The sequence below is a fragment of the Palaemon carinicauda genome, chromosome 1 (assembly GCF_036898095.1).
Source record: "Palaemon carinicauda isolate YSFRI2023 chromosome 1, ASM3689809v2, whole genome shotgun sequence".
Lineage (NCBI taxonomy): Eukaryota > Metazoa > Arthropoda > Malacostraca > Decapoda > Palaemonidae > Palaemon > Palaemon carinicauda.
This window is the reverse complement of record NC_090725.1, coordinates 38433417-38460975: the sequence shown is the minus strand read 5'-3', so window position 1 is coordinate 38460975 and position 27559 is coordinate 38433417. Positions and strand designations below refer to the sequence as shown.

General features: G+C 33.6%; 1 protein-coding gene across 1 annotated transcript; it reads right to left on the bottom strand.

Moving 5' to 3' along the window:
• Positions 1-5365: 5365 nt before the first annotated feature.
• Positions 5366-25125, bottom strand: LOC137641774 (monocarboxylate transporter 9-like). Its single transcript, XM_068374510.1, has 6 exons — positions 24784-25125; positions 16624-16811; positions 9043-9313; positions 7800-8546; positions 7457-7648; positions 5366-6578 (listed from the first exon to the last, which is right to left on the bottom strand). The coding sequence occupies exons 3-6, from the start codon at positions 9311-9313 to the stop codon at positions 6439-6441; spliced, it is 1350 nt and encodes a 449-aa protein (XP_068230611.1). The 5' UTR covers positions 16624-16811; positions 24784-25125; the 3' UTR covers positions 5366-6438.
• Between the last annotated feature and the right edge of the window lie 2434 nt (positions 25126-27559).

The window sequence follows — 27559 nt, the reverse complement described above, 5'->3', positions numbered from 1 at the left end:
ACATTTATATCCTCATCATCATCATCATCATCATCATCATCATCATCAGCCGTATCTAATTCACTGCAGGACAAAGGCCTCAAGCATGTTTTTTCACTCGTGTTTGTTTATAGTCTTTCTATGCCAGTCTATACCCGCAGTTCATCGTCTTCTCCTCCTTCCCACGTTGCTATTGCAATCTCTAGGGACCATTCCGGTACTGAATGTTCACCTGTTATATCATTCTCATGATGTTTTCCTGAAATGGAAGAAATTTTACTGGGCCTGGGTGTTAATAGAGCTGTAGACCCAAGTTATATTTTTCTTTTGTTCATTTATAAAGACTGCTGGTTTCTTAGCTCCTAAGGCGAGAGATTTTACATTACTAAAGAACAACTTTGAGTAATTTCCTTGGTACCCTAATGACTGTATTTAAGACCACCTACATATTTTGGCTACAGAATTTCTGTTTCGCATTCCCTAGCCCAATCGTCTATAAGGAGATTTGAATCACCCATAGGTGTATCAGGATGCCATCACTTATACATCCACTATGCATTGAATAGAGGAATAGTCAACATTAATACAAACGTTGAAGTACGTAATTACCTCCGCCAACGAAGTTGACAGGAGGGTATGTTTGTGTGTTTGTGTGTTTGGTTGTGAGCAGCTTCCTGGCGACAATTTTAATATAAGAATAATGAAACTTGCAGGGACTAACTGTTATGTAAAAAGATGGCAATGATTAAGTTTTGGAAGGTCAAGGTCAAAGGTCAAGGTCATGGTCAAGCAAAATGTCCAATTCATGTAATCAGCCATAGGTTTGGACATCGTTGTCACAGAGAGTTCAAACTAGGTTCATATTTGAGTGTATGGAAATCCACGTCAATTAATACATATAAAGGTCAAAAGTCAAGGTCGAGGTAGAGCAAAAGGTCGAAAAATGAGCTGCCACGAGGGAGGTCTGTGTTTTACTGAGTGCCCTTCTAGTTTTACCTTGTGGTATATCCAGAATGAATATGTTATCCAAGTGTACTTTCCAGAATATAATTTTTACAGAGATGATTAGATGGAAAGGGATAAGATACTTTTTTAATGAAAATGTTATCGTTGAAAAATTAAACAGAATTTAAACATTACCAGAAAGATAATGGTCTTTCCTGAAGCAATGATTCGAAAACGGTTTTTCCGTTTTCTTCTGTTATTCTATCGATAGGATCATATTAGATTTTGCATCGTTTAGAGAAAGATGATCCATTTTATTTCAACTGGGCTCTGAACGGCACTAGAAGAGTTGGAAGACCCAGCCCTACATGGCTGAGGACAATGAAGCGTGAAGTAGGAGACGGTGAGGGAAGAAGCATTGATTTAAAAGTTCAATATAGAGACTACTGGCAAAAACCTAACCCAGGCGCTTTGCGCCAGTAGACGTAAGAGATTGTGATGATGATTATATTTTATGGTTATGTATAAGTGATTTTTATTTTTTTTTTTTTTTTTTTTTTTGTGCCTGCATTTCCATAGGCAGTCCATTGACTCGTGACTGACTTCTAATGAGAAAGGTATATTTACAGGTGATTTATTCAGTAATGATTGATGAGATATGTTATTTATAACCATATACTGCACACCAATTGTAAATCACTTCAGTGAAAAATAGTGAAGGAAATGTTACTTATACCATATCCCTACTTTCAGCCTCGGGGTATATTTTACTGGAACTTTTTAGTTCTACAATATCTGTAATCAGACATTTTTTTTTTATTATTATTTTCATGTCTGAAACAGCGATGGAACATTGAAATAATTATCAAGCTTTCTTAATATTTCTAGTGTCTGAGTAAATGACAAATTTATAGTCAGGATATACTTTGTCAAAATTCCAAACTAGACTACTACAATAAAATCTTGATATATCACCAGCTATTTTTTAGGTCTCTCCTGCAAGTTCGTTTTCTATCTCTAGTACATTACCTTTCAAAGAAACTAAATTGCATTGGTTATGGATGACTCAATGTAATATCAATAAATGCCAGTTGAATGTACTGTAGTTGAAAATTGTCAACGTCGAAAGTGACATTATCACAAATAGCACCGAACATTTCTAATACCAAGCACCACGCTGGTCAGTGAGGATTGGTGATGTATGGAGACTTTGCACAGCAAACCATTCTAATATGGGTGGCCTTGACTTGAAAAGCTTTGCTGATCATGGCAATACGCAAACCTTTCACCATGTTAAAGTACTCCTCTCAAAAAGGGATATATATATATATATATATATATATATATATATATATATATATATATATATATATATATATATATATATATATACATATATATATATATATATATATATATATATATATATATATTTATATAATGAGAGAGAGAGAGAGAGAGAGAGAGAGAGAGAGAGAGAGAGAGAGAGAGAGAGAGAGAGGGGGGGGGGGGGAACTATCAGAGAAGACAAAAGTTCTAATAAAGTAAAGATTGTAAATGAGGGTAAAATTAAATAGATAAAATGAAAATAGCAGAACTATCCAAAACAATGAATAAATTAAAAACCAAAGACATTCTTAAATACAATCATACAAAAATTTAGGAAATACTAAATAAAGGAAGAAGCATTATATTAATAAAAAAAATACTTGGAACATGTCACCAATAGATTGTTTTAAAGGATGAAAATTATGATATTATCAACAAAAGAAATGGAGTGATAAAATTTGCAGAGGATTCCTATACAATACTATACAATGGTGATATAAGAAATAACTTCAGCAATGAAAGTAATGAAACACCTGTGCCGGTACCAAACGTAACAGTAGGAGAAGTTTAGAAAGCATTAAAAGGCATGAAAAGAGGCAAAACAGCAGGAGAAAATGCCCTAACAAATTATTTACTAATAGATAGAAGAGATTTCATCGTAGTAAAACTTGCTGAATGCTACACAAAATGTCTGCAAGGATGCTCTATACCTACAGCTTAGAAAATCTTTATCATTATACCAATTCACAAAAGGATACACAAAAGACCAGAACAATTACCGCCCAATTAGTTTACTCTCTGTTATATATAGAATGTTTACAATGATCATATTAGGCCGAATAAAAAGACAACTATACTTTATTCAATCAAGAGAGTAGTTGTCTGGATTTAGAAGTGGATATTCAACAACTTACCATATTCATATTAACAAGCTACTGGAAAAATCAATAGAATATGACAATTCACTTTGCATGGCATATATAGACTTTGAGAAAAAACTCCAAAAACAAGGAATAGATGAATCGTATGTTAGAACGCTTGAATATAACTTTACAGGAAGTACAGTATTCCTAAAACTACATAACGATAGTGAGAAAATCCCGATTGAGAAAGGAATTAGACAGGGAGATCCCATCTTTCCTAAGTTATTCACAGCGTGCCCAGATAATGTTTTTAGTGTTATAATAAGCAAAGTTGGTCCTGCAGTTGGGACGTCTTATGATGCTGTGGCTTCGTTAGTAACTAAGACTTACCTGCCTAATTTGTTATACTCTTACAAGATATATATGAAATTTCAAGACTGGAATTTCATTTAACTTGATCTTTTGCATTTGATTGGTCACAATTGTACTGCTGCCTTACTTTCCCGGTGGATAGCAAGATTCAGTATCCCAGAGCATATTACTTCGAAAAGGAATTCCACTTTCACCTTTTATTTATTGACATAATTAAGGTACCTAACGTTCAAAATGCTTCCTAAAGACTAAATTTACTGCTAGATCTATGCTTAGAAAACATCAATAACATATAAAATACTTCCAGAAGACCAGCATCAAAAAACTGCTTTCAACCCTTCAGCCAATGAAATGGTGGAACGTTTCCTTAGTACCCTGAAAACAGCTTTGTTGTCCCACTTCGCCGACCTAAGTTAGTTTCAACAACTTCCCTAGAGCCTCCTCGGAGAAAACTACTCTCAAGGACAACATGGATGTCTCAGTGACCTGACTCTGAGGAATTCTTCCTGTCCGCCAAGTCCTCCGATGATATTCATTGAGGAAATTTACCCAATGCCGCCAGATACACAAGACCACCGCAAAGCAGCACCTACCGAAAGACCTACACACCACAACACAACTCTTCATGTACTACCACCTCTTACGTCCCCATATAATATGTAGACTAATTCTTTGTCATTCATCATACCACAAATGTTTTCCTACTAAACGTTTGTGGTAGAAAGAATAAGATCAAGCATTGACAGCTTAAAACATTTTTATCTCCTGCAACCGGGTTGGTAACGTCTCTGCTTGGTGATCATCAGACCGGGGTTCGAGTCCCGCTCAGACTCGTTAGTTCCTTTAGTGTTTGCAACCTTACCATCCTTGTAAGCTATGGAGGGGGTGGGATTTGGAGGAGCCTATAGGTCTATCTGCTGAGTCATCAGCAGCCAATGACTGGCCCTCCTTGGTCCTAGCTTGAGTGGAGAGGGTGCTTAGGCGCTGATCGTAGGATATATGGTCATTCCCAAGGCATTATCCTGCTTGCTAGGACAATGTCACTGTCCCTTGCCTCTGCCATTCATGGGCGGCCTTTAAACCTTTAAACAGTAAGACTTTCTAGGGAAGGGCAACCCTTTGTCACGTGTATTCTGCTACAGGGGAGGAGTCTTTTATTACATGTGCAGTAAACAACGCCCGTACAAATAAAAAAGTATTCCTTATCTTCGTTTGCTTCTACACTGCAACTGCTATTTGACTCCACGGCAAAAAGTCGTTGAATATGAAACGCAATGTTTAACTTTATTATCATTCCATTATTATATTGCCTATTTTCATTCCCATTTCAAACTTATTGACAAAATTCGTTTGATGTACATATGCAATTATCACCATTATGTGACCTATTAGCGGCTTATAAATACCAGTGTTGTGGCGCAACAAAGTTAGTTGTATGATAACTGGCCATTAGTTATAACCTCCATTGCTCCCATCACACTTTTACGGAAAAGGCAATAAGAGGTCTTATCAAGGAGAATTAAAATCTACAGTATATTCAATTCCTTATTTTATTTTTAATTGTCTTTTTTTACAATGACAAATGCTTAAATACTAGCAAAGAAGGCAGTGTATTGTATGTTTACTAGGTCATAGTTATATGCTAATGGGATATCATCAATGTATGTATACAGTATATATATATATATATATATATATATATATATATATATATATATATATATATATATATATATATATATGGTATGTATATTTGTTTTTGTATATATAGTTATATATATGTGTATATATACATACATATATATATATATATATATATATATATATATATATATATATGTATAAGTATATATATATATACGTATATGTGTGTATGTGTGTGAAGAGGCAAAACCTAATGGATGAGAGCTAGGAGTGTTGGTGAAAAATGGCAAGAAAAGGAGATCTGATTTATTGTAATAATTACAGAGGCATAAAACGTATGTCAGTTGTTATGCAAATATATAGTATGCACATCTTAAAGAGACTAGAGAGAAGGAATGATGAAAAACTGAGAGATAAAAAGAAGGATTTGGGAAAGGTAGAAGTTGTACTGACCAAATTTTCATTTTAAGACATGTGGTACAGCAATGTGTAGAATATGGAAATCTACTTTTGATTACATTTGTGGACTATGAAAAAGCCTTTGATAGTGTACACAGGCCAATTTATTTGAGAATCCTTCGTTATTATGGAATTTCTTTTAAATATGTAAATTTGATTAAGTCTGCTCCTGAGCATAGCAAGTGCAAAGTTAATGTTAGTGGACTCCTATCAAACGAATTTTCAAAGAACAATGGAGTACTCCAAGGGCATGTGTTATCATCTATGCTGTTTATCCACCTCGTAGATTTTGTAATACGTAGAGCAGTTGGAGGTGGTGGAGAAGGATTGGACTGGAATGGTAACGGGAAATTAGCTGACGTAGAGTCTGCTGATGACGATGTCCTTATTAGCAGAACAACACAGAACTTGCATGAAATATCATATGCAGTTGGGTTCAAGATAAATAGAAGAAAGACAGAGATGGTGAGAACAGAATATCCAATGGAAGAAGAAATGCCATTGGGAGGAGAAAGGATTAATGAGATTGAATCATTTAAATATGTAGGAACTACAGTACTCTTCCTTCTTTTCTCTTCTCGTACTCAGAGGCACAAGGCATCATAAGCCAGAGGATGAACCTCACAGTGACGAAACCAGACGACACCCACATGCTAATTAGATAACTGGAGCTCAAGTCTCTTACATAACCTGTAAGAAAAGAACTTGCATGAAATATCATATGCGGTTGGGTTCAAGATAAATAGAAGAAAGACAGAGATGGTGAGAACAGAATATCCAATGGAAGAAGAAATGCCATTGGGAGGAGAAAGGATTAATGAGATTGAATCATTTAAATATGTAGGAACTACAGTACTCTTCCTTCTTTTCTCTTCTCGTACTCAGAGGCACAAGGCATCATGAGCCAGAGGATGAAACTCACAGTGACGAAACCAGACGACACCCACATGCTAATTAGATAACTGGAGCTCAAGTCTCTTACATAACCTATAAGAAAAGAAAAAAAAAAGATTTTTATATTAGTGAGGTCATGAATAGGAGATATGAAGGGAATAATGTGATTGATATACCTGAAGCTGATGAATACCTTGATGTGCCCATGAATGAAATCAGTGTGTTTGAAGTCGAAGCTATCATTAAAAAAACTCAGGAGATGGAAATCCCCTTGTTACGAGGGAATAACTGCTGAAATTATATTGGCGGAAAATGAAGTGACCCACAGAAAACTTACAAGATTATTTTGTAGAATGTGGCATGAAGAAGCAAAACCTGATGAGTGGGAAATAGGATTGTTGGTGAAAAGGACTAAAAAAGGAGACCTGACTGTTTGCAATAATTACAGAGGCATCACACCTGTGTCATTTGTCATGAAAATATATAATATGCTTATTTTTAAGAGACTAGCGAGAAAGATTGATGAAAAGCTGATTGATGAACAAGCATCTTAAGGTAGAAGTAGCATTGGCTAATTTTTCACTTTGGTGAATGTTGTATAACAATGCATAGAATACAGAAATCCACTTTTGATGGCATTAACATACTATGAAAAATCCATTGATAGTGTGCACCGGCCAATTTTGTGGAAAGTCCTACATTATTATGGAATTCCTCTTAAATATGTAAATTTTATTGTCTGCTCATGGGTATAGCAAGCTCAAAGGTAATGGAAGTGGTGTTTCATCAAATGAATTTCCAGTGAACAGCGGAGTACTCCAAGGGAATGTGTTATCACCTATGTTGTTTATCCTCCGCATGGATTTTGTGATGCGTAGAACAGTTGTAGATGGTGGAGAAGAATTGGACTCAAATATTAAGAGTAAATTAACTGACCTAGAGTATGCTGATGACAATATTTGTATACTTACCCATAATAGGCGCCACTGTGATGTACCCAATTCCTATGCAAAGGCTAGTTACTCCAAAACATGCTGGCATCTTTTCTGGGCCTAAGATTTCAATCATAATTGAGGTATAAACACCAACAGTAGCTCCTATACCGCAGCCCCATAACCCCATTATGACCATCAACCAGTGTATATGGTTTATAACTGGAAATGCTGAAAATATAAAAATTATTGTGATATTTTATTCTACCATTGGGTAAAATTTTGATCATGTCCACATAATTATCAACAGCTTAAAATGTTGATTTCATAGACAATTAATACAGTATACCAAATCTCTATCGAAGGAGAAATATATACTTACCAAAGTTACAAATACCCACTAGAGCAAGACCAATTTTGTAAGCGCAAGTGACTTTAAACCAGGAGTAATCAGCCAAGGAATTCATAGCAATTCTGGTAATGAGATTGCAAATTCCTGCTACAGCTATACACCAAGCTGAACTTTCTAGAGAGTGTCCAGCATGTTGCATGGCAAATGGCACCAATAGCAGGAAATTGGCATAAGCATTAAAATAGATAGTGTTGGAGACAGCTATGATTAGGGCCTGTGGTGTCTTCATGATTTTCATATTTTCCACGGTTCTGTTCACTACCTTCGTAAAAGTCCTGACTGGCACAAAAGAGGCATTCTTATTATTATGACAGTAAGTTCTTTCTTCACCTCTCATTTGTGTTTGTAGTTCACACTGTCTGTAACTAGTGTCTAGCATAGCCTCCTCTCCATTACAATCCCTCTCATTAGATTTCTTATTAGATCTATTCGTCGAATGCTCATTCAATCCTTCTTCAGTCCTTTTTTTCATGGAATGCCACTCTACAGGATGGAAAAGAGAAGAAGATGCACAACAATTCAGCAAAATTGTTCCGGCTATAAATGCTCCAATTCTGAACCCATATGTGTCCACTAGATACTGAGAAAGAATAGGGCAAATCATTTGGCCAATACAGAAACCAGCCATTACTATGCTGTTAGCTCGTCCACGTTTCTCGTCGAAATAGCTTGGCACAACGAGCAAAGAAATACAGACCAAGGTTCCTGATCCTAATCCTAGAATACAAAGTATTTAGAAATGGGATTAGAAATAACAGGGATTTGCATATCAACGAATTATATTTTCATAATAGATACGTGATTTTAATGGTTAGAATCTTATGAAGGTGCCAACCTATTCCTAATAATCTATTGGCATGATCTTGAAGAGCAACTCCTGAACATTATCATCATCATCTCCTACGCCTATTAACGCAAAAGGCCTCAATAGGCGTAGGAGGAGATGATGATGATGATAATGTTCAGGAGTTGCTCTTCAAGATCATGTCAATAGATTATTAGGAAAAAGTTGGCAAATTCATTGGATTCTAACTTTTAAAATCATGTAGCTAATATGAAAATATAATTTGCTAGAATCCTGAACATCATAGCTATTTGAAATGCCAGAACTAGGAGATTATGAAATATATTCAATGTACTCAATTAAAATGGATCTATACAACTTTCACCAAGTCCCCAGAAGATAATCAATGCTCAATGACACTTTACTTACCACCAATGATACTGAAAGAGAAAAACAAGAACTCTGCTGAAGTAGCGAATGCTGATATAATCATTGAAAGGGAGGCCAAAAATGCCCCGAACACAGTGACTCGCCGAGTGCCAAACACCTCAATTAGGGATCCGGCCATGAACCCTACCATGTTGAATATAAAGTTTTGAAAGTTGAAGATCCAGACAATAACCGTGGATGAAGTGTTTAAGTCAACTAAGAAATTCAGGAAAATGATGCTGGAACATACTCCCACCAAGGGAGATAACATCTGAAATAATGGAATGTAATCTTTATGTGTGTTTGTAAAGTTGTGAATATTTGTGATATTTAGTTTTTTTATATCAGTAATGCCAAATATTATATATCAGCAACAGCGTTATAATTTTACTTAATGTTTTACAGCTTTGTCTAATCTGACCATGTATTATTTACAATGGTCTGTTAACAACACCCATAACTTTAGTTATTTTCCTCAAGTTCTGAAAGAAAAATGTCTATTGATCCCGTTGAATAACTTCCTCGCTAGTATAGTCATCAGATATCCTAAATCACTCATTAGTTACCAATTAAAGTGTATGAACCTTGATTAAATGTATTTATTTTGAGCTGCAGCTAAATATCAAAGTCACCATGGTCATGATATAACCAAATCCCAGACATGAAATAGGACATGTCTGAGATCTTTGTCCTGCACTGGACTTACACATGTATATATATATATATATATATATATATATATATATATATATATATATATATAATAGTGTACGTGACCCATCAAAAATGACGGCTAAAAATTTTGATAGACATACATCATACCCACACACAGAGGGACGAGAGGTTATGCATCAGCTAATGCCATTGGGCGTGACTGTAGACGTATATATATATATATATATATATATATATATATATATATATATATATATATATATATATATATATATATATATATATATATATTTACATATATATATATATATATATATATATATATATATATATATACATATATATATATATATATATATATATATATATATATATATGACTTCAGTTTAACAATATAAAACAGGAACTCCCAGCTGCATGATGAAATGGAGGCAATTAAAGAAGAAATTAACAAAATTTGTATTGGAATCATCACAGGAGCTAGGTAGAAAGTTCCTAAACAAGGTTGAGCAAAACTATAAGAAAACAACGAAATCCTAATAAAGAAAAGCTTGAAAATGTCGGCAAAATCCAAGAGAGATGAAATAGAATTAGCAGAACTTTCCAAAACAATAAACAACTAGGTAAAAATTGAGAAAACAATAAAGAGAGGAAGAAGCATCAAATTAATGAAATGAAGACTTCAAATAGGGAGCCAACAGATATTTGCTTTAAAGGATGAAAAGGAAATGTTATCAACATAAGAGATTGGGAGATAAAAATCGCTTAGGATTTCTATATAATGCTATACAATAGTGATATAAGAAATAACTTCACCAATAGACATAATGAAACACCTGGGCCGGTTCCAAATGTAACAGTAGGAGAAGTGAAGGAAACATTAAAAGCCATGAAAAGAGGCAAAGCAGCAGGAGAAGGTGGTCTAACAGTTTATTTGATAATAGATGAAGTTTTTATAGTAGGAAAACTAACTGAACTTGAAACAAAATTTCTGAAAGAATGCTCTATACCTACATCTTTTAAAAAAAAAAAAAAAAGTGTATCATTATTCTAATTCTCAAAAAGGGAGGCATAAAAGTCCATAGAAATTACCGTTCATTAAGTTTACTCTCATTAATATTTAAATTGTTTGCAATGATCATATAAGGCCAAATAGAAAGACAGCTAGACATTAATCAACCAAGAGAGCAGGAAGGCTTTAGAAGCGAGTATTCAACAACTGACCTTATACAGTCATGCAAATCACTATGTTTGGCATTTGATTTTGTTAAATCTTCGGCAGTAATAAAAGCCCTTCAAAGACAAGGAATAGATTTTATGATCTTATATTAGAACATTTGAAGATATCTATGTGAGAAGTACATTAATCCTAAAACTATATAAAGATAGTGAGAAAATTCTGATTGAGGAAGGAATGAAGTAATAAGTCAAGCCAGTTGACAGCAGCATACATGTAAAATTTTCAAAAAATCGGACAGATCAGGATCATTCATAAATATTTTAAGACATGTTGTAAAGAATTGTCTTTACGCTTTATTTTCATTTATGTTAATCTTATTTAACTCCTGCACTATTAATGTTAATTACCCTATCCACTTTCTTGTTTGTTTCTTGCATGGTTTATATTAGTTACCATCTCCATTTCCTATACCGTCCATCGAAATGCACTAGATCTGACGTCATTCCAGGTAGATTTTTACAGTACTAATTACCTGCCTGCATAAACTGGTTCTTATTCCCTTCAGCAGCCTATTCTAGAATGAATTATTTATCGATCATGAATATAATATGTGCATTACAATTATATGAATTTAATTTACATCTCTGCATATTTTCCAAGTCTGTATATATATATATATATGTATATATATATATATATATATATATATATATATATATATATATATATATATATATATATGTATGTATATATATATATATATATATATATATATATATATATATATATATATATATATATATATATATATATATTACTAGCTAAGCTAAAACCTAGTTGGAAATCTGAGCAGGAATTAAGGGGGCTAGTGTACCGAAAAATAGCTGATTTGGGCGTCAGATGCTGAATTTTATTTTTTTTTTTTTATTTTTGCATTTCCGACAACTACGCAGTGTTGACAATGCCAGACGTATGAAATTTTGTGAATTTCGTGCTTCTAAAGCAAAAAATGGGGGGTAACTGGGTAAAGGGAGTGTGCCGCATGACTTGTAATTCCATGAGACCCATTCCATCCATTGAACCCTATACTTTGCAAATAATGTATAGTTGCAAATATTTATACTTTATTTCGTACGTTAACTGATCCCCTTCGACAACGTAAGCTTCGCTTGCTTTTCAAGCTGGGGATACTCAAAAAAAAAAAAAAAAAAAAAAAAAAGAGCCTTGTATGATATCTCATGGGTGGTTTGGAAAATCATGCATAAAAAAAAATTATAATTGTTGCATGGTATTCTAAAAAATTATGCAACAATTGGCTTATATTGATAAAAAAAAATTTTTAGGACATGCAAATAGCAATTTATACAGTAAAACATCTATGTCTGAATGTTACCAAAACATCAAGTGAAATTTGACAAAAAAACAAAAAAAAAAAGAAAAAAAAATAATTGCATAATTATTTTTTTATGCAATTCTGGAAGCTTTTATGCAACACCCAAGTGCAAAAAGAAAGATAATATGATAAAAAAAATGTTTTATGATATATAAATAGTTGTTTATTCAAGAAAATGTGCTTCCCAGCGAGAATTATTCATGTGTGAATGATGCTAAAACTTCAAGTGGAGTTTTCTCGAAACTAAATTTTGAGTGATATGAGTGCATATAAATCCCTAAGACTTTTTTAATTAATGATGGATTTTTTAATTAAAAAATGGCTGGTATTTATATATAATGTAGAAGGGCTCCTTATGTTGAATATAGGTTTTTTACTCTTTTTTTCCCGAATTTTTTATATATTACATTTCTTTTTTTTTTTTGCAATAACTATATTACTAATATAGAAAATATTAAATAATTAAATTAAAGGAAATAAAAAGCAGTACAAGTTCTAAAAAAATTATAAAAAACAAACAAACAAAAAAAGTTATAACAATCTAAAAAAAACTAAAAAAACACACAAAAAAAAAGATTTGTTAACCAATTTTTCTCAAATTTGGCATGAGAGTAGAGCTATATACTCTAAACAATTACACAAAATTTCATGGGTATAGAATAATAAATAGGGGTTACTTGTCTTTGCTCCTTAAGCCACCTTAATTTGTTGTTTGATATTAAGATAATACATTCCATGTCCATGTTGTGATCTGTGGTCATTTTGGGTTTGTACATGACTCAAGTCAGAAGTTTTATTGATAATTATCATTTCACTGTAAGTATATGAGCAGTCATTCATAGTTGTAAGAGAGGTACACAGATATAGTGATATCTTGATTCTCGATTGGTAATTGCATATTATATTACTGTTATTATCATTACTTGCTAAGCTACAACCCTAGTTGGAAAAACAGAATTCTATAAGCCCGAGGGCTCCAACAGGAAAAATAGCCCAGTGAGGAAACGAAATAAGGAAACTAAAAGGGAAGTAATTAGAATAAAATATTTTAAGAACAGTAACAACATTAAAACAAATCTTTCATAGATGAACTATAAAAACTTTAACAAAACAAGAGAAAGAGAAACTAGATAGAATAGCGTACCCGAGTGTACCATCAAGCAAGAGAACTCTACTCCAAGACAGTGGAAGACCATGGTACAGAGGCTATGGCATGGCACTACCGAAGATTAGAGAACTATGGTTTGATTTTGGAGTGTCCTCCTAGAAGAGCTGCTTGCCATAGCTAAAGGGTGTGTATTTAGGTAAAATTTCTTAAACTGCGCCACTTCCAACACCGCTGGTTGTATGATTGAAGAGGCACGTTGGAAACTTGAGTCATCCTCAGTGGACTTAGTGCAAGTGAGAAATCTTCATTTGCACTATAGTCCATGTCCTGAGAAGGTAGTTCCCTCAAATCATGCACATGGGGGTTTCCCAGATATTCTCACCGTTTTGGTATTTTGAGATACGGATGAATTACATAGAGAAGCTGCATGTTATCCCACTGTAATTGCCTGTACAATATTACGCATTTTCATATCAGTGCCTTCTTCAGTGTTTAGGTCTTGATTCTCGATTAGTAATTGCATATGTTTGTTTAGGAAAAATTACTTGAACTTTACCATTTTCAAACAGCACTGGTTGTATGGCTGGAGAAGCACGTTGGGAACCTGGGCCATCCTCACTAGCACTAATTCCATGCCATGAAAAGGTTGTGCCCATGGGCTCTTGTCAGATATCCACGCCGGTGAGGTTGAGTTTTATGAAATAAGTATAAATAACACAGTGAAGCTGTATAATGTACCCCTGCAGTTGCCTAGATTATATAAGGTATTCTCCTGTCAGTGTCTTCTCCAGCGTTTAGGTCTTGAATGTTAATGCATGATATTAGAGGTTGAGAAACCAAGTGGTACGAGTTAACTAACGACTGATAGATACTTGGAACTCTCGTTGCCGTTATCATTTGAGATTATATAAACTTATACGTCCCTTTTGTACTAGTGCATGATAAGTTTGCAGAATTTCCAATTTATTGGGATGGTTGTTGGAATTGGACACTACCCGTGTTTCATGCATTTTACTATGTCAGATTTGATTTTGCTCAAATAAAAGTGTTTTGTAAAATTCTCAACTTAGTTCTCATTTTTTTTAACTAGCGCAGGATAAGTTAGGGAGCTTTAAATTCATTGAAATATTTCGAGAATTGAACATTAGATTTTTTTCATAGAATTTCTCAATTGCATTTCATTTTGTTCAGCTATTAACTTAACTTATTCCATTTAGTACGTTTGTGTGCTTGTTATATTATATCATTGTTATCATAAATGGTATATGATCATCCATTAATAGCCTAATAGCAGATTCTGACATTTAGCTTTCATATATATATATATATATATATATATATATATATATATATATATATATATATATATATATATATATATATATATATTTATATATATACATATATATATATATTTGTATATATATATATATATATATATATATATATATATATATATATATATATATATATATATATATATGTGTGTGTGTGTGTGTGCGTGTGCGTGTGTGCGTGTGTGCGTCTATTGAAGCATTTGCCAAATTCAGGATTTATTTTTATCTATAAAGAAAAATTTTGTCCAATACTTGAATCATTGAAAAATAGTCAACTTTTGTACCTTCAGCTGTTTAAGTTGTTAAACCCTCATCAACTTTTGTACCTTAAGCTGCATGAGATGTTCAACTCCTCAAGCTTTAATATATAAGGACTTGAGATCGACTTGACTAAGGACAATACAAAGCCTTGGACTCGACAAATTCCCAGACACGATTCAGTGCGAGTTGTTGTATCCACGCTGCTTACTGACATCAGGGTACAGTCGGTTATCGGTGTGACGGTCAGTCGTCTCTGTTGTTACTGTTCTTAGAATGTTTTATTTTTCATTGTTTCCTTTCCTCATTGGGCTATTTTCCCTGTTTGGGACATTAGGCTTCTAGCGTTATCCTTTTCTAACTAGAGTTGTAGCGTAGAAAGTACTAATAATAATAATAATAATAATAATAATAATAATAATAATGGATCCTGTTGTCTCATTCCAAACTCAAATATAACGAAGTGAAATTGTTAGTTGACTTTTTGATCGCACCATTGTTCCTGATGAAGCAAAAATAAATATAAATGAAGCCTGTGCTCCCATTGATGAAGAAACTATAGCAAATTTACCTACGATTCACTACTTGAATAGCAACATTAGAGGACTGAATGAATGAATGATATTAACAGTATTGATATTGAGAATGAATTAAAATGATAATAGAAATTTATATTTGGAATAAATTATTTAGACGTCAGCAACAGTGTTCAATTTATTTATGTCTGTTACCTCTCTATGCACCCAAGAATGATTTTTAACAGATGAGCATATAAAAAGACGGAACTGTTAAAAAAAAGTGTACGACTCAGTGTCTGTTGAAAAAAAAAAAAAAAGAATTCCAGTTGTTATTACCTTTTAAAACCTAACTTATTTATGCAGAGCACAGCTCTGGTCTCTAGATAAAACGTATTTCAAGCTGAATAATTGTTTAGTCGCATATGCATATATATATATATATATATATATATATATATATATATATATATATATATATATATATATATATATATATATATATATCTATATATATATATCTATCTATATATATATATATATATATATGTGTGTGTGTGTATATATATATATATATATATATATATATATATATATATATATACATATATATATATACACACACATATATATATATATGTGTGTGTGTGTGTATGTACTGTATATATATATATATATATATATATATATATATATATATATATATATATATATATATATATATATATATATATATATTGTACTTACCAGATTAAGAGTTATTGACTTAACCAGTTCTCTGTACTTACAACATTAAGAGTCCCGACTTAATCAGTTCTCTGTCCTTGCCAGATTAAGAGTCACTGGCTTAACCAGTTCTTTGTACTTACCACATTAAGAGTTCCGGACTTAGCCAGTTCTTTGTACTTGTCAGATTAACAGTCACTGCCTTAACCAACTCTCTGTACTTACCACATTAGGAGTCCCTGACTTAACCAGTTCTTTGTACTTGCCAGATTAACAGTCACTGCCTTAACCAGTTCTCTGTACTTACCACATTAAGAGTCCCTGACTTAACCAGTTCTTTGTACTTGCCAGATTAACAGTCACTGCCTTAACCAGTTCTCTGTACTTACCACATTAACAAATCATCCGACGGTAACGACCCATCCCCAGCCTCCATCAGGTGGAGCAAGACGACGTTTACTTTCGTCCTCCTCTTGGGCCCTCTGGCATAACTTCTGCCCTTCAGATACATCGTCCATCTTAACATCCGGCTCAGCTTCTTTTTCCTGGTTCATTGTGTTTTCTTTATATTCTGAAACTGTTCAGATAATTATCAACAGAATGTCATTTATTGGCGAGATTTCATTATAGTGAACCTTGGCTCTTCATTCATGCAACATTCATAATAATGACACTCAACATTGTCGGTAAATATAGTAAATCTATGTTGTTCACTTGTGCATTATTCACGCGAGTAACATATATTATATTACTTTCATAGGCTTGGCACAGCTCACAGTTTAATACTTCGCTAGCCTCCTGCCCTGCTATTCTAGCATAAAAACATTTTTTTTTTTTTTAATGCACAAATAGTTTTCCGATTACCGCCAACGAACAATAAAGAGGGAATCCGGATTTTAGGTGAGATGAACTGAAACTAGCAAATCAAGGAAGGTAATAACAGCACAAACTAACAAAACAAGAAAACTAACAGAAGAAAAAATAAAAAAGTTTCTTCATGTAAAGATAAGAGCTTGAAACAACAGACTAACTGCCACAGGTACATCTCAAGCACCGTTCTCTCTAGAGCAGGAGCCTGTTCAAGAGTTCGTTTTCTTCCGAGCCCCGTTTTTTTATCGAACGTAAACTTCGCTATTTTTAACATAGTCCGATATTCAAAGGGAAATAAACATAAGAATAACAGCTAACCTCATCTTCCCACCTAACCTAATCTAGAAGCCTTATATTTACCTACCTGTCCCGCGAACCCTTCCCTTTACACAGCTGTATCATTATCTTAGGCTTAGACTAAGACTGCAATGAGTTACCCTAATAGTAATTCGAAACAGGTGTAAAACCATTACAACAGTTTAGCATCAATAAAGCACTTGTACACAAAACTAGCCTTGTAGTCGCTCACAGAAAAAAATGCATTGGACATGCGTCTTAGTTTGGTCTTTCTAACCTTAACGTAAACAATAGTGTAAATCTATCACCTGTACGTAAAATACAATTATGCACGGCTTGAAGCACTCTATTTCTTATGAAAGATCAAATTTCTTTGTCATTATTTAAGTATAATGTAATGGCTTCTTCTGGAGTAAGTACAGATCTTTCCCGTTCGGTAGCCATACCTCAACTAAGAATTTTTATTTGAAAGTATAGACTTTGATGTCCGTTTTCGTCAAACGGGAATTCGTTAATGATGATATTGTTTTGGTCTAACTGACGTAAATACTAATGCGTATATGTTTATAAGTGTATTATTGCATAAATTATTATCAAATTACATAATAGATTATTATCATGATATAGTATCCATGACACATTGTTTAAAGTTCAAAATAAATGATTCATTAATTTCGTTTTACATACATATGTCATGTTACACGAAATATTAACAAATGAGTCTGTTCTTAGTTCAAATTGATCCAATTCAGAGTAGCCTAAAAGATTGACAGTGACAAGCTATAATATGTTAGCCGAGCGTAGGCTACCTTAGGCCTACATATCTTCTACAATTTCATTAGTTTTTATGGTATATCCCATAAGTAGAATACAAACTGACTTAGGCATATGCATAATAGCAATAACATAATAATCTAGGCTGTTAGACAGTATATAAGCAGGTTAAATAGATTAGGCCTAAGACCTAAGTAAGTGTTGCAGGCTAAAAAATAGGCAAACGTGGATAAGACTTAGATGTGCTAGACAACAAAAACCAGTGCTTGTCAACATTCAACATTTTATGAATAAGAAGCACTGCTTCTCAACCGTGGGGTGTTAAAAGATCTCATATCTTTTAAAAGAAAAAATATATCTAAATCAAAAATACCACAGATCACGGGAGATTAAAAATACTTCAAAAACTCATTTATTAATCTCCAAGGATTAAAAAACCCATATTTCTAGATATATATTAAAACATGACTCGATAAATTTTAATTTTGAAACAACCAGTTGCAGAATAGTTTCCATTCTCATTTTTCGTCAAATCTGTGAAAAACAAGAGGGCTAAAAAGGTCAATAACAATTAGAGCTAGACAAGACAGACAGCTAAAGCAGTCAATAACAACTGTTGCTAAACAAATGAAAACTAAATTGGTTAATAACAACTGGAGCTAGACAAAGGAGACTACTAAATTGATCAATAACTAGATTTAGACAAAAAGAGACTACTATAACGATTAATAACAACTGGAGCTAGACAAAAGAGACTACTTAAACGGTCAGTAACAACTGTAAATAGACAAGAGGGAAGATGAAAACGGCCAGTAACAGCAGTAGCTAGAAAAGAGAGACGACTAGAATGGCCAGTAACAACTAGCTATACAAGAGGGACGATCAAAACTATCAATAACGACTAGAGCTGGACAAGAAATGCAACTAAATTGACAATAACAATTATAGCTACACAAGAGGGTCAACTAAAACAATCAATTACGACCGGAGCTAGACATAAGGTAAGAAGGAAATGATCAATAATAACTACAGCTACACAAGAAAGATGACAACAACGGTCAGTCATAACTATAGCGAGACAAGAGAGATGACAAGACAGTGAAAGAAAAAAAAAAGATTGTAGCTAGGCAAGAGGGACAATTAAACCGGTCATTAACAATCGCATTTACACAAGTGGGATGACTAAAACGGTCAATAGCAGCTATAGATAAACAAAAGAGATAACTAAAACAATCTACAACAATATATCTAAAAAAGAGAGACGACTAAAACGGCCAATAATAAATGTTGTAAGCCAAATTGGATGACTAAAACTGTCAATAACCGCTGAAGCTAGACAAGAGAGATGACTGAAACTGTCAATAACAACCGTAGCTAAACAAGGAGAGATAACTAAAACGGTCAATAGCAATATAACTGGACAAGAGAGACGACTAACACAGTAAAAAACAACTGTTGTTAGCCAAATGGGACGACTAAAACAGTCAATAACAACTGGAACTAGACAAGGGTGATAACGGAAACAGTTAGTAACAACTCTAACTAGACAAAAGATGACAAAAACGGTCAATAACAACTGGAGCTAAATAAGAGAGATGACTGAAACATTCAGTAACATCTGTAGCTAGAAGAGAAAGGTGATCAAAATGGTCAATAATAACTGGAGCTAGACAAGACGGATGACTGAAACTGTCAGTAACAACTGTAGCTAGACAGGAAAGACGACAAAAACGGTCAATAATAACTGTAACCAGACATGAGTGATGACTGAAGCGGTCAATAACAACTAGAGCTAGACATTAGATATGACTAAAACGGTCAATAACAACTGGAGCTAGAAAAGAAAGATGACAAAAACGGTAAACAATAACTGTAACCAGACAAGGAAGATGACTAAAACGGTCAATAACAACTGGAGCTAGACAAGAGATTTAACTAAAACAGTCATTACCAACTGCAGCAAGACAAGAGAGATGACTGAAACAGTCAATAACAACTGTACCTAGATAAGAAAGATGACAAAAACGGTCAATAATAAGTGTAACTATACAAGAGAGATGACTAAAACGGTTAATAATAACTCGAGCTAGACAAAAAGGACAACTAAAACGGTCAATAACAGCTGAAGCTAGACAATAGAGACAACTAAAACGGTCAATAACAGCTGAAGCTAGACAATATAGATAACTAAAACGGTCAATAATAACTAGAGCTAGACAAAAAGAACAACTAAAACGGTCAATAACAGCTGAAGCTGGACAATAGAGACAACTAAAACGGTCAATAACAGCTGAAGCTAGACAATATAGATAACTAAAACGGTCAATAATAACTAGAGTTAGACTAGAGATATGACTAAACCGGTCAATAACAACTCGGGCTAGACAAAAAGGACAACTAAAACGGTCAATAATAACTAGAGTTAGACTAGAGATATGACTAAACCGGTCAATAACAACTCGAGCTAGACAAAAAGGACAACTAAAACGGTCAATACAGCTGAAGCTAGACAATAGAGACAACTAAAACGGTCAATAACAGCTGAAGTTAGACAATATAGATAACTAAAACGGTCAATAACAGCTGGAGGTAGACAAGAGAGATGAATAAAACGGTCAATAACAACTGGAGGTAGACAATAGAGATGACTAAAACGGTCAATAACAACTGAAGCTAGACAAAAAGGACAATTAAAACGGTCAATAACAGCTGAAGCTAGACAATAGAGACAACCAAGACTGTCAATAACAACTGAAGCTAGACAATAGAGACAATTAAAACGGTCAATAACAGCTGAAGTTAGACAAGAGAGATGAATAAAACAGTCAATAACAACTGGAGCTAGACAATAGAGATGACTAAAATGGCCAATAACAACTGAAGCTAGACAAAAAGGACAACTAAAATGGTCAATAACAACTGAAGCTAGACAATAGAAACAACTAAAACGGTCAATAACAGCTGAAGCTAGACAATAGAGACTACTAAAACGGTCAATAACCGCTGAAGCTAGACAAGAGAGATGATTAAAACGGTCAATAACAACTGGAGCTAGACAATAGAGATGACTAAACTGGCCAATAACAACTGTAGTTAGACAAAAGGGACAACTAAAACGGCCAATAACAGCTGAAGCTAGACAAGGGAGATGAATTAAACGGTCAATAACAACTGGAGCTAGACAATAGAGATGACTAAAACGGCCAATAACAACTGTAGCTAAACAAAAGGGACAACTAAAACGGTCAATAACAGCTGAATCTAGGCAAAAAAGACAATTAACACTATTATTAACAACTGGAGCTAGACAAGAGAGAAGACTAAAACTATCAATAACATCTGGAGCTAGACTAGAGATATGACTAAAACTATCAATAACAACTGGAGTTAGACAAATGAGACGACTTAAACTCTTAATAATAACTAGAGCTAGACAAAAGAAACATCTAAACAGTCAATAACAATTATAGCTAGATGAGAGAGACGACTAAAACTATCAATAACAACTAGAGCTAGACAAAAAAATGACTAAACAGTCAAAAACAACTCTAGCTACATAAGAGAGATGACTAAAACTATCAAAAACAACTGGAGCTAGACAAAAGAAAGGACTAAAACTATCAAAAACAACTGGAGCTAGACAAGAGAGACAACTAAAATGGTCAATGCCAACTGTAGCTAGACAAGAGAGACTACTAAATCTGTCAATAACAACTGGAGCAAGACAAAAGATATGAATAAAAAGGGTCAATAACAACTCTAGCTAGATAAGAGAGACTACTAAAACTATCAATAACAACTGGATATAGACAAGAGAAACTACTAAAATGGTCATTTCAAACTGTAGCTAGACAAGAAAAATGACTATAGCTATCAATAACAACTGGAGGTAGACAAAAGAGACAACTAAAATTGCCAATAAAAACTCTAGCTAAACAAGATAGATGACTAAATTGGTCAATAACAACACAATCTAGACGAAAGAGACGACTAAAACTAACAATAACAACCTAAGCTAGATAAGAGACGACTAAACCAGTCGGTAACAACTGTAGTTAGACAAGAGGGATGACTAAAACTCAATACCAACAGTAGCATGACAAGAGGGATGACTAAAACTATCAATAACAACTGGAGCTAGACGAAAGAAACGACTAAAACAGTCAATAACAACTCTAGCCAGATAATGGAGACGACTAGAACTATCAATATCAACTGGAGCTGGATAAGAGATACGACTAAACCAGTCAGTAACAATTGTAGTTAGATAAGAGAGATGACTAAACTCAATTTAAACTGTAGCTGGACAAGTGAGATGACTAAAACTAACAATAACAACTGGAGCTAGACAAATGAGACGACTGAAACGGCCAATAACAGCTCTAGCTAGAAAAGGGAGATGACTAAAACTATCATTATCAACTGGAGCTGGATAAGAATGACAACTAAACCGGTCAGTAACAATTGTAGTTAGATAAGAGAGGTGACTAAAACCTAATTTTAACTGTAGCTGGACAAGAGAGATGACTAAAACTATCAATGACAACATGAGTAGACAAAAGTGAAGACTAAAATGCTCATTAACAACTCTAGCTAGACAAGAGAGTCGACTAAAACTATCAATACAAACTGGAGCTAGATAAGAGAGACGACTAAACTAGTCAGTAACGACTGTATTAGAAAAGAGAGGTGACTAAAACTCAATTTCAACTGTAGCTGAACAAGAGAGATGACTAAAACTATCAATAACAACAGGAGCTAGACAAAAGTGAAGACTAAAATGCCCATTAACAACTCTAGCTAGACAAGAGAGATTAATAAAACTAAACAACTGGAACTAGACAAATGAGACGACTGAAACAGCCAATAACAATTCTAGCTAGAAAAGGGAGACGACTAAAACTATCAATATCAACTGGAGCTGGATAAGAGATACGACTTAACCGGTCAGTAACAATTGTAGTTAGAAAAGAGAGATGACTAAATTCAATTTAAACTGTAGCTGGACAAGTGAGATGACTAAAACTAACAATAACAACTGGAGCTAGACAAATGAGACGACTGAAACGGCCAATAACAACACTAGTTAGAAAAGGGAGACGACTAAAACTATCAATATCAACTGGAGCTGGATAAGAGAGACGACTAAACCGGTCAGTAACAATTGTAGTTAGAAAAGAGAGGTGACTAAAACTAAATTTCAACTGTAGCTGGACAAGAGAGATGACTAAAACTATCAATAACAACAGGAACTAGACAAAAGTGAAGATTAAAATGCTCATTAATAACTCTAGCTAGACATGAGAGACGAGTAAAACTATCAATACAAACTGAAGCTAGATAAGAGAGACGACTAAACTAGTCAGTAACGACTGTAGTTAGAAAAGAGAGGTGACTAAAACTCAATTTCAACTGTAGCTGAACAAGAGGGATTACTAAAACTATCAATAACAACAGGAGCTAGACAAAAGTAAAGACTAAAATGCTCATTAACAACTCTAGCTAGACAAGAGAGATGATTAAAACTATCAATACAAACTGGAGCTAGATAAGAGAGATGACTAAACTAGTCAGTAACGACTGTAGTTAGAAAAGAGAGATAACTAAAACTCAATATCAAATGTAGCTGGACAAGAGATATGATTAAAACTATCAATAACAACTGGAGCTAGACAACAGAGACGACTGAAATGGTCAATAACAACTGTAGCTAGATAAAAGGTACGACGAAAACCGTTAATAACAACTGTAGCTAGACAAAACGTATACGACGGAAACGGTAAATAACAACTGTAGGTGGACAAGAGAGGTGACAAAACGGTCACTGACCAATATACTGTAGGTAAACAAGAGCGACGACTAAAACACCCAATAACAGCCGTAGCTAGACAAGATAAATAACAAAAACGGTCAGTAACAACTGGAGCAAGACAAAAGAGACGACTAAAACGGTCAATGACAATTAAAGCTACAAAAGATGTAGGAGAGTATGCTGTTACTATAGAGAAAAATTATATACGCTTCTACTTATACTTTATTTTCTATCTACACTCACATACAATCACATATATTCACAATTTAACCTAAAATATCAATCAAAGCCTGAAAATTATCTATATTAGCAATAATGCTATGCCATCATATACTCGATTCACTTCTGAGATATAAGTGAGATCCGTTATGATGTCACTGGGATTAAAATTTTAGAGCTAGACTACATAACATAGCGTTAGGTCCTGTGAGGCCATTCAGCACCCTAAAATTACATGAGGTAAAAGTTAGAAGAGGTCGGACAGTAAGCTGAAAGATAGAAAGCAAAAACGGAGGTAAAGTAGGATATAAAGCAAACGCAGTTAAGGGCTAAAGGAACGCTTCAAAGACTTAAATTAATGCTAATAATGCATTGCATGAGGTCACAGAGAGAGAGAGAGAGAGAGAGAGAGAGGGAGAGAAAGAAGGGGGGGGATATCATATAGGCTTAGATAAACATATCTAAATAACTTACCTTGAATAGCAAAAACATCTGCCAAGATTACTTTTATTCAACAACAACAACAATTGCATCCGTTTCTAGACCACTGCTGGACAAAGACCTCAGACGTACTTACTCATATCTAGAGTATGGCCAGTTTACATCACTACGCTGGCCAACTGCGGATTGGTGATGGTGGAAAACTTTTGTGTGCTCGCTCACAGAAAATCAGCCCAGTATGAATAACCTTTACTAGTACAACTTTTTTCTTGAACATCTTTATATTTTCGTTTTCTGAAATCTTCTTCTTCTTCTTCTTTGTCTACATCTTTCCCCACTTTTATGTAGGGTCGATGTTTCTGGTCAGCTTTTTCCATCTACCTCTGTCCCACACATCAACGGTTAATCCCTTAGATCGAAGGTCATCCTTGATACAGTCCACCCACATAGAAGTGGGAAAAGATGCAGACAAAGAAGAAGAAATCTATACATTATTAATAAATAATATCTAAGGTTCTATGAAAATTAACTTCGATATTCATAGTAAAATTAACTTCGATATTCATAGTAGAAATAAAAACGAAGGTAAATAACGTTATCTATGGAACATTTGGCAATGAATACTTGTATATAGAAATTGAATATCTCAACTACGCTATTTAAAGCACATTAGGCGGTAAATATTGATATTTAGAGTTTCAATACCATGAAAATAAATACAATAACAACACAGTTTTTTTTTTTTTTCAAATCTTGTCCGTAATACAATAACACATAAGTCACAGTGACAAGGCGATTAAACATCAGAAGAAACACACTCACACCCTAAGAAAACCACATAAACACTTCCTCGTTATTTCGGTCAGTGCGTCTTACAAAATGAGCTCATGTGGTGATTATCGTTGTAGTGATAATCAGTCTAGTGATGTCATTTCCTACTTTGCTCAAAATATATTACTCTGGGTGGAAATGGTGATGAACATAAAATAGGATTAAGTAAATTTATATTCTCTGCATCATATGAATGCCTTCGTTTCTTATCAGTGATTGTCACTACTATGATATCTTTTTTTTAATTTATTATCTATCTCTCTCTCTCTCTCTCTCTCTCTCTCTCTCTCTCTCTCTCTCTCTCTCTCTCTCTCTCTGTAAATATCGATATAAATCTGACATTTGGTCACTGTATATATCGAGCTACCAATATCCCATTCATGTGGAATTTTCTTTCATTGATGAATGACTAACAATTAAAAAGAATCATATAGAATAAATCAAGATGAAATGAATTCGAAGAGAAGACTTTCAACCCCATAAATTGGCAAACCAGCCTGGCCCCTTCAGGGTAGGTTCCTTGTATATTCATTCAAATACTTAGTCATATTGATGGCAAAGTTTGGTAGGTTACACACCCACACACAAACCAAGCTTATCTCCAGGCTGGGTCTCTTAGACCAGTGGTCATATACCCCAAATATTAAGTTGTGTGGTCGAATGCTCCAACACAAAAAGTTAGTGCATCGAACCACTGAACAACTTAAGAGTAATATATATATTTATATATATATATATATATATATATATATATATATATATATATATCGTATATACATATTATATTTATATATATATACATACATACATACATTATATATACATATTCATATAATTATATATATATTTATATATATATATATATATATATATATATATATATATATATACAACACACAAATGTAATCACCCCTCTGTTTACCTAAGAACAGTAGTTAATAGTTAGTTGCAGCAAGAATTAAGAAAGGAATGAACTACGAATATATTGGGGAACGATAACAACTTATATACCTGGAAAGGTGTGATATATATATATATATATATATATATATATATGTATATATATATATATATGTTTATATATGTGTGTGTGTTTATATATATAAATATATATATATATATATATATATATATATATATATATATATATATATATAATATACATATATATATATATATACATATATATATATATATATATATATATATATATATATATATATATATAATATACATATATATATATACATATATATATATACTGTATATATACATACATATATATATATATATATATGTATGTGTGTATATATATATATATCATCATCATCATCATCATCAGCCTTTACTGCAGAAAAAAGGCCCGAGACTTGTCCTTCCACTTGCATCTGTTTAAGGACTTTCTATACAGTCTATACCCGCAAATATTCTTAGTCCGTCAATCCACGGTCTTCTCTTCCCTCCCCTGCTTCATTAGCAATCTCTAGGGACCTATTGTGTTATTCTCAATGTCCATATATCATCTATCATTCTAATTTTATATCCTGCCCATGTTCATTTTTATTTAGGGGGTACATGTTGTTAGAACACCCTGTACTTACCATGTTACTCTTTTTCTGTTTCTTAGTGTCATTGTCATCATTGTTCTTTCCATAACTTTTTGAGTTGAGATACCACAGCTAGAGTGTTATTGGATCCTTTGACTGGCCAGACAGTACTGCATTGGATCCCTCGCTCTGGTTACGGTTCATTTCTTATTTGCCTAAACATACACCAAATAGTCTGGCCTGTTCTTTACACTTCCCCTCTGTTCTCATACTCCTGACAACACTAAGGTTGCCAAGCAATTCTTCTTCGGTCAACGGGGTAACTACTTTAATGTAATTGTTCAGTGGACACTTTCCTCTTGATAAGGATAGAAGAGACTCTTTAGCTATGGTAAGCACCTCTTCTAGGTGAAGGACCCTCCAAAATCAAACCGTTGTTCTCTAGTCTTAGGTAGTACCATAGCCTCTGTACCATGGTCTTTCACTCTCTTGGGTTACTGTTCTCTTGCTTGAGGGTACTCTACCGCACGTGTT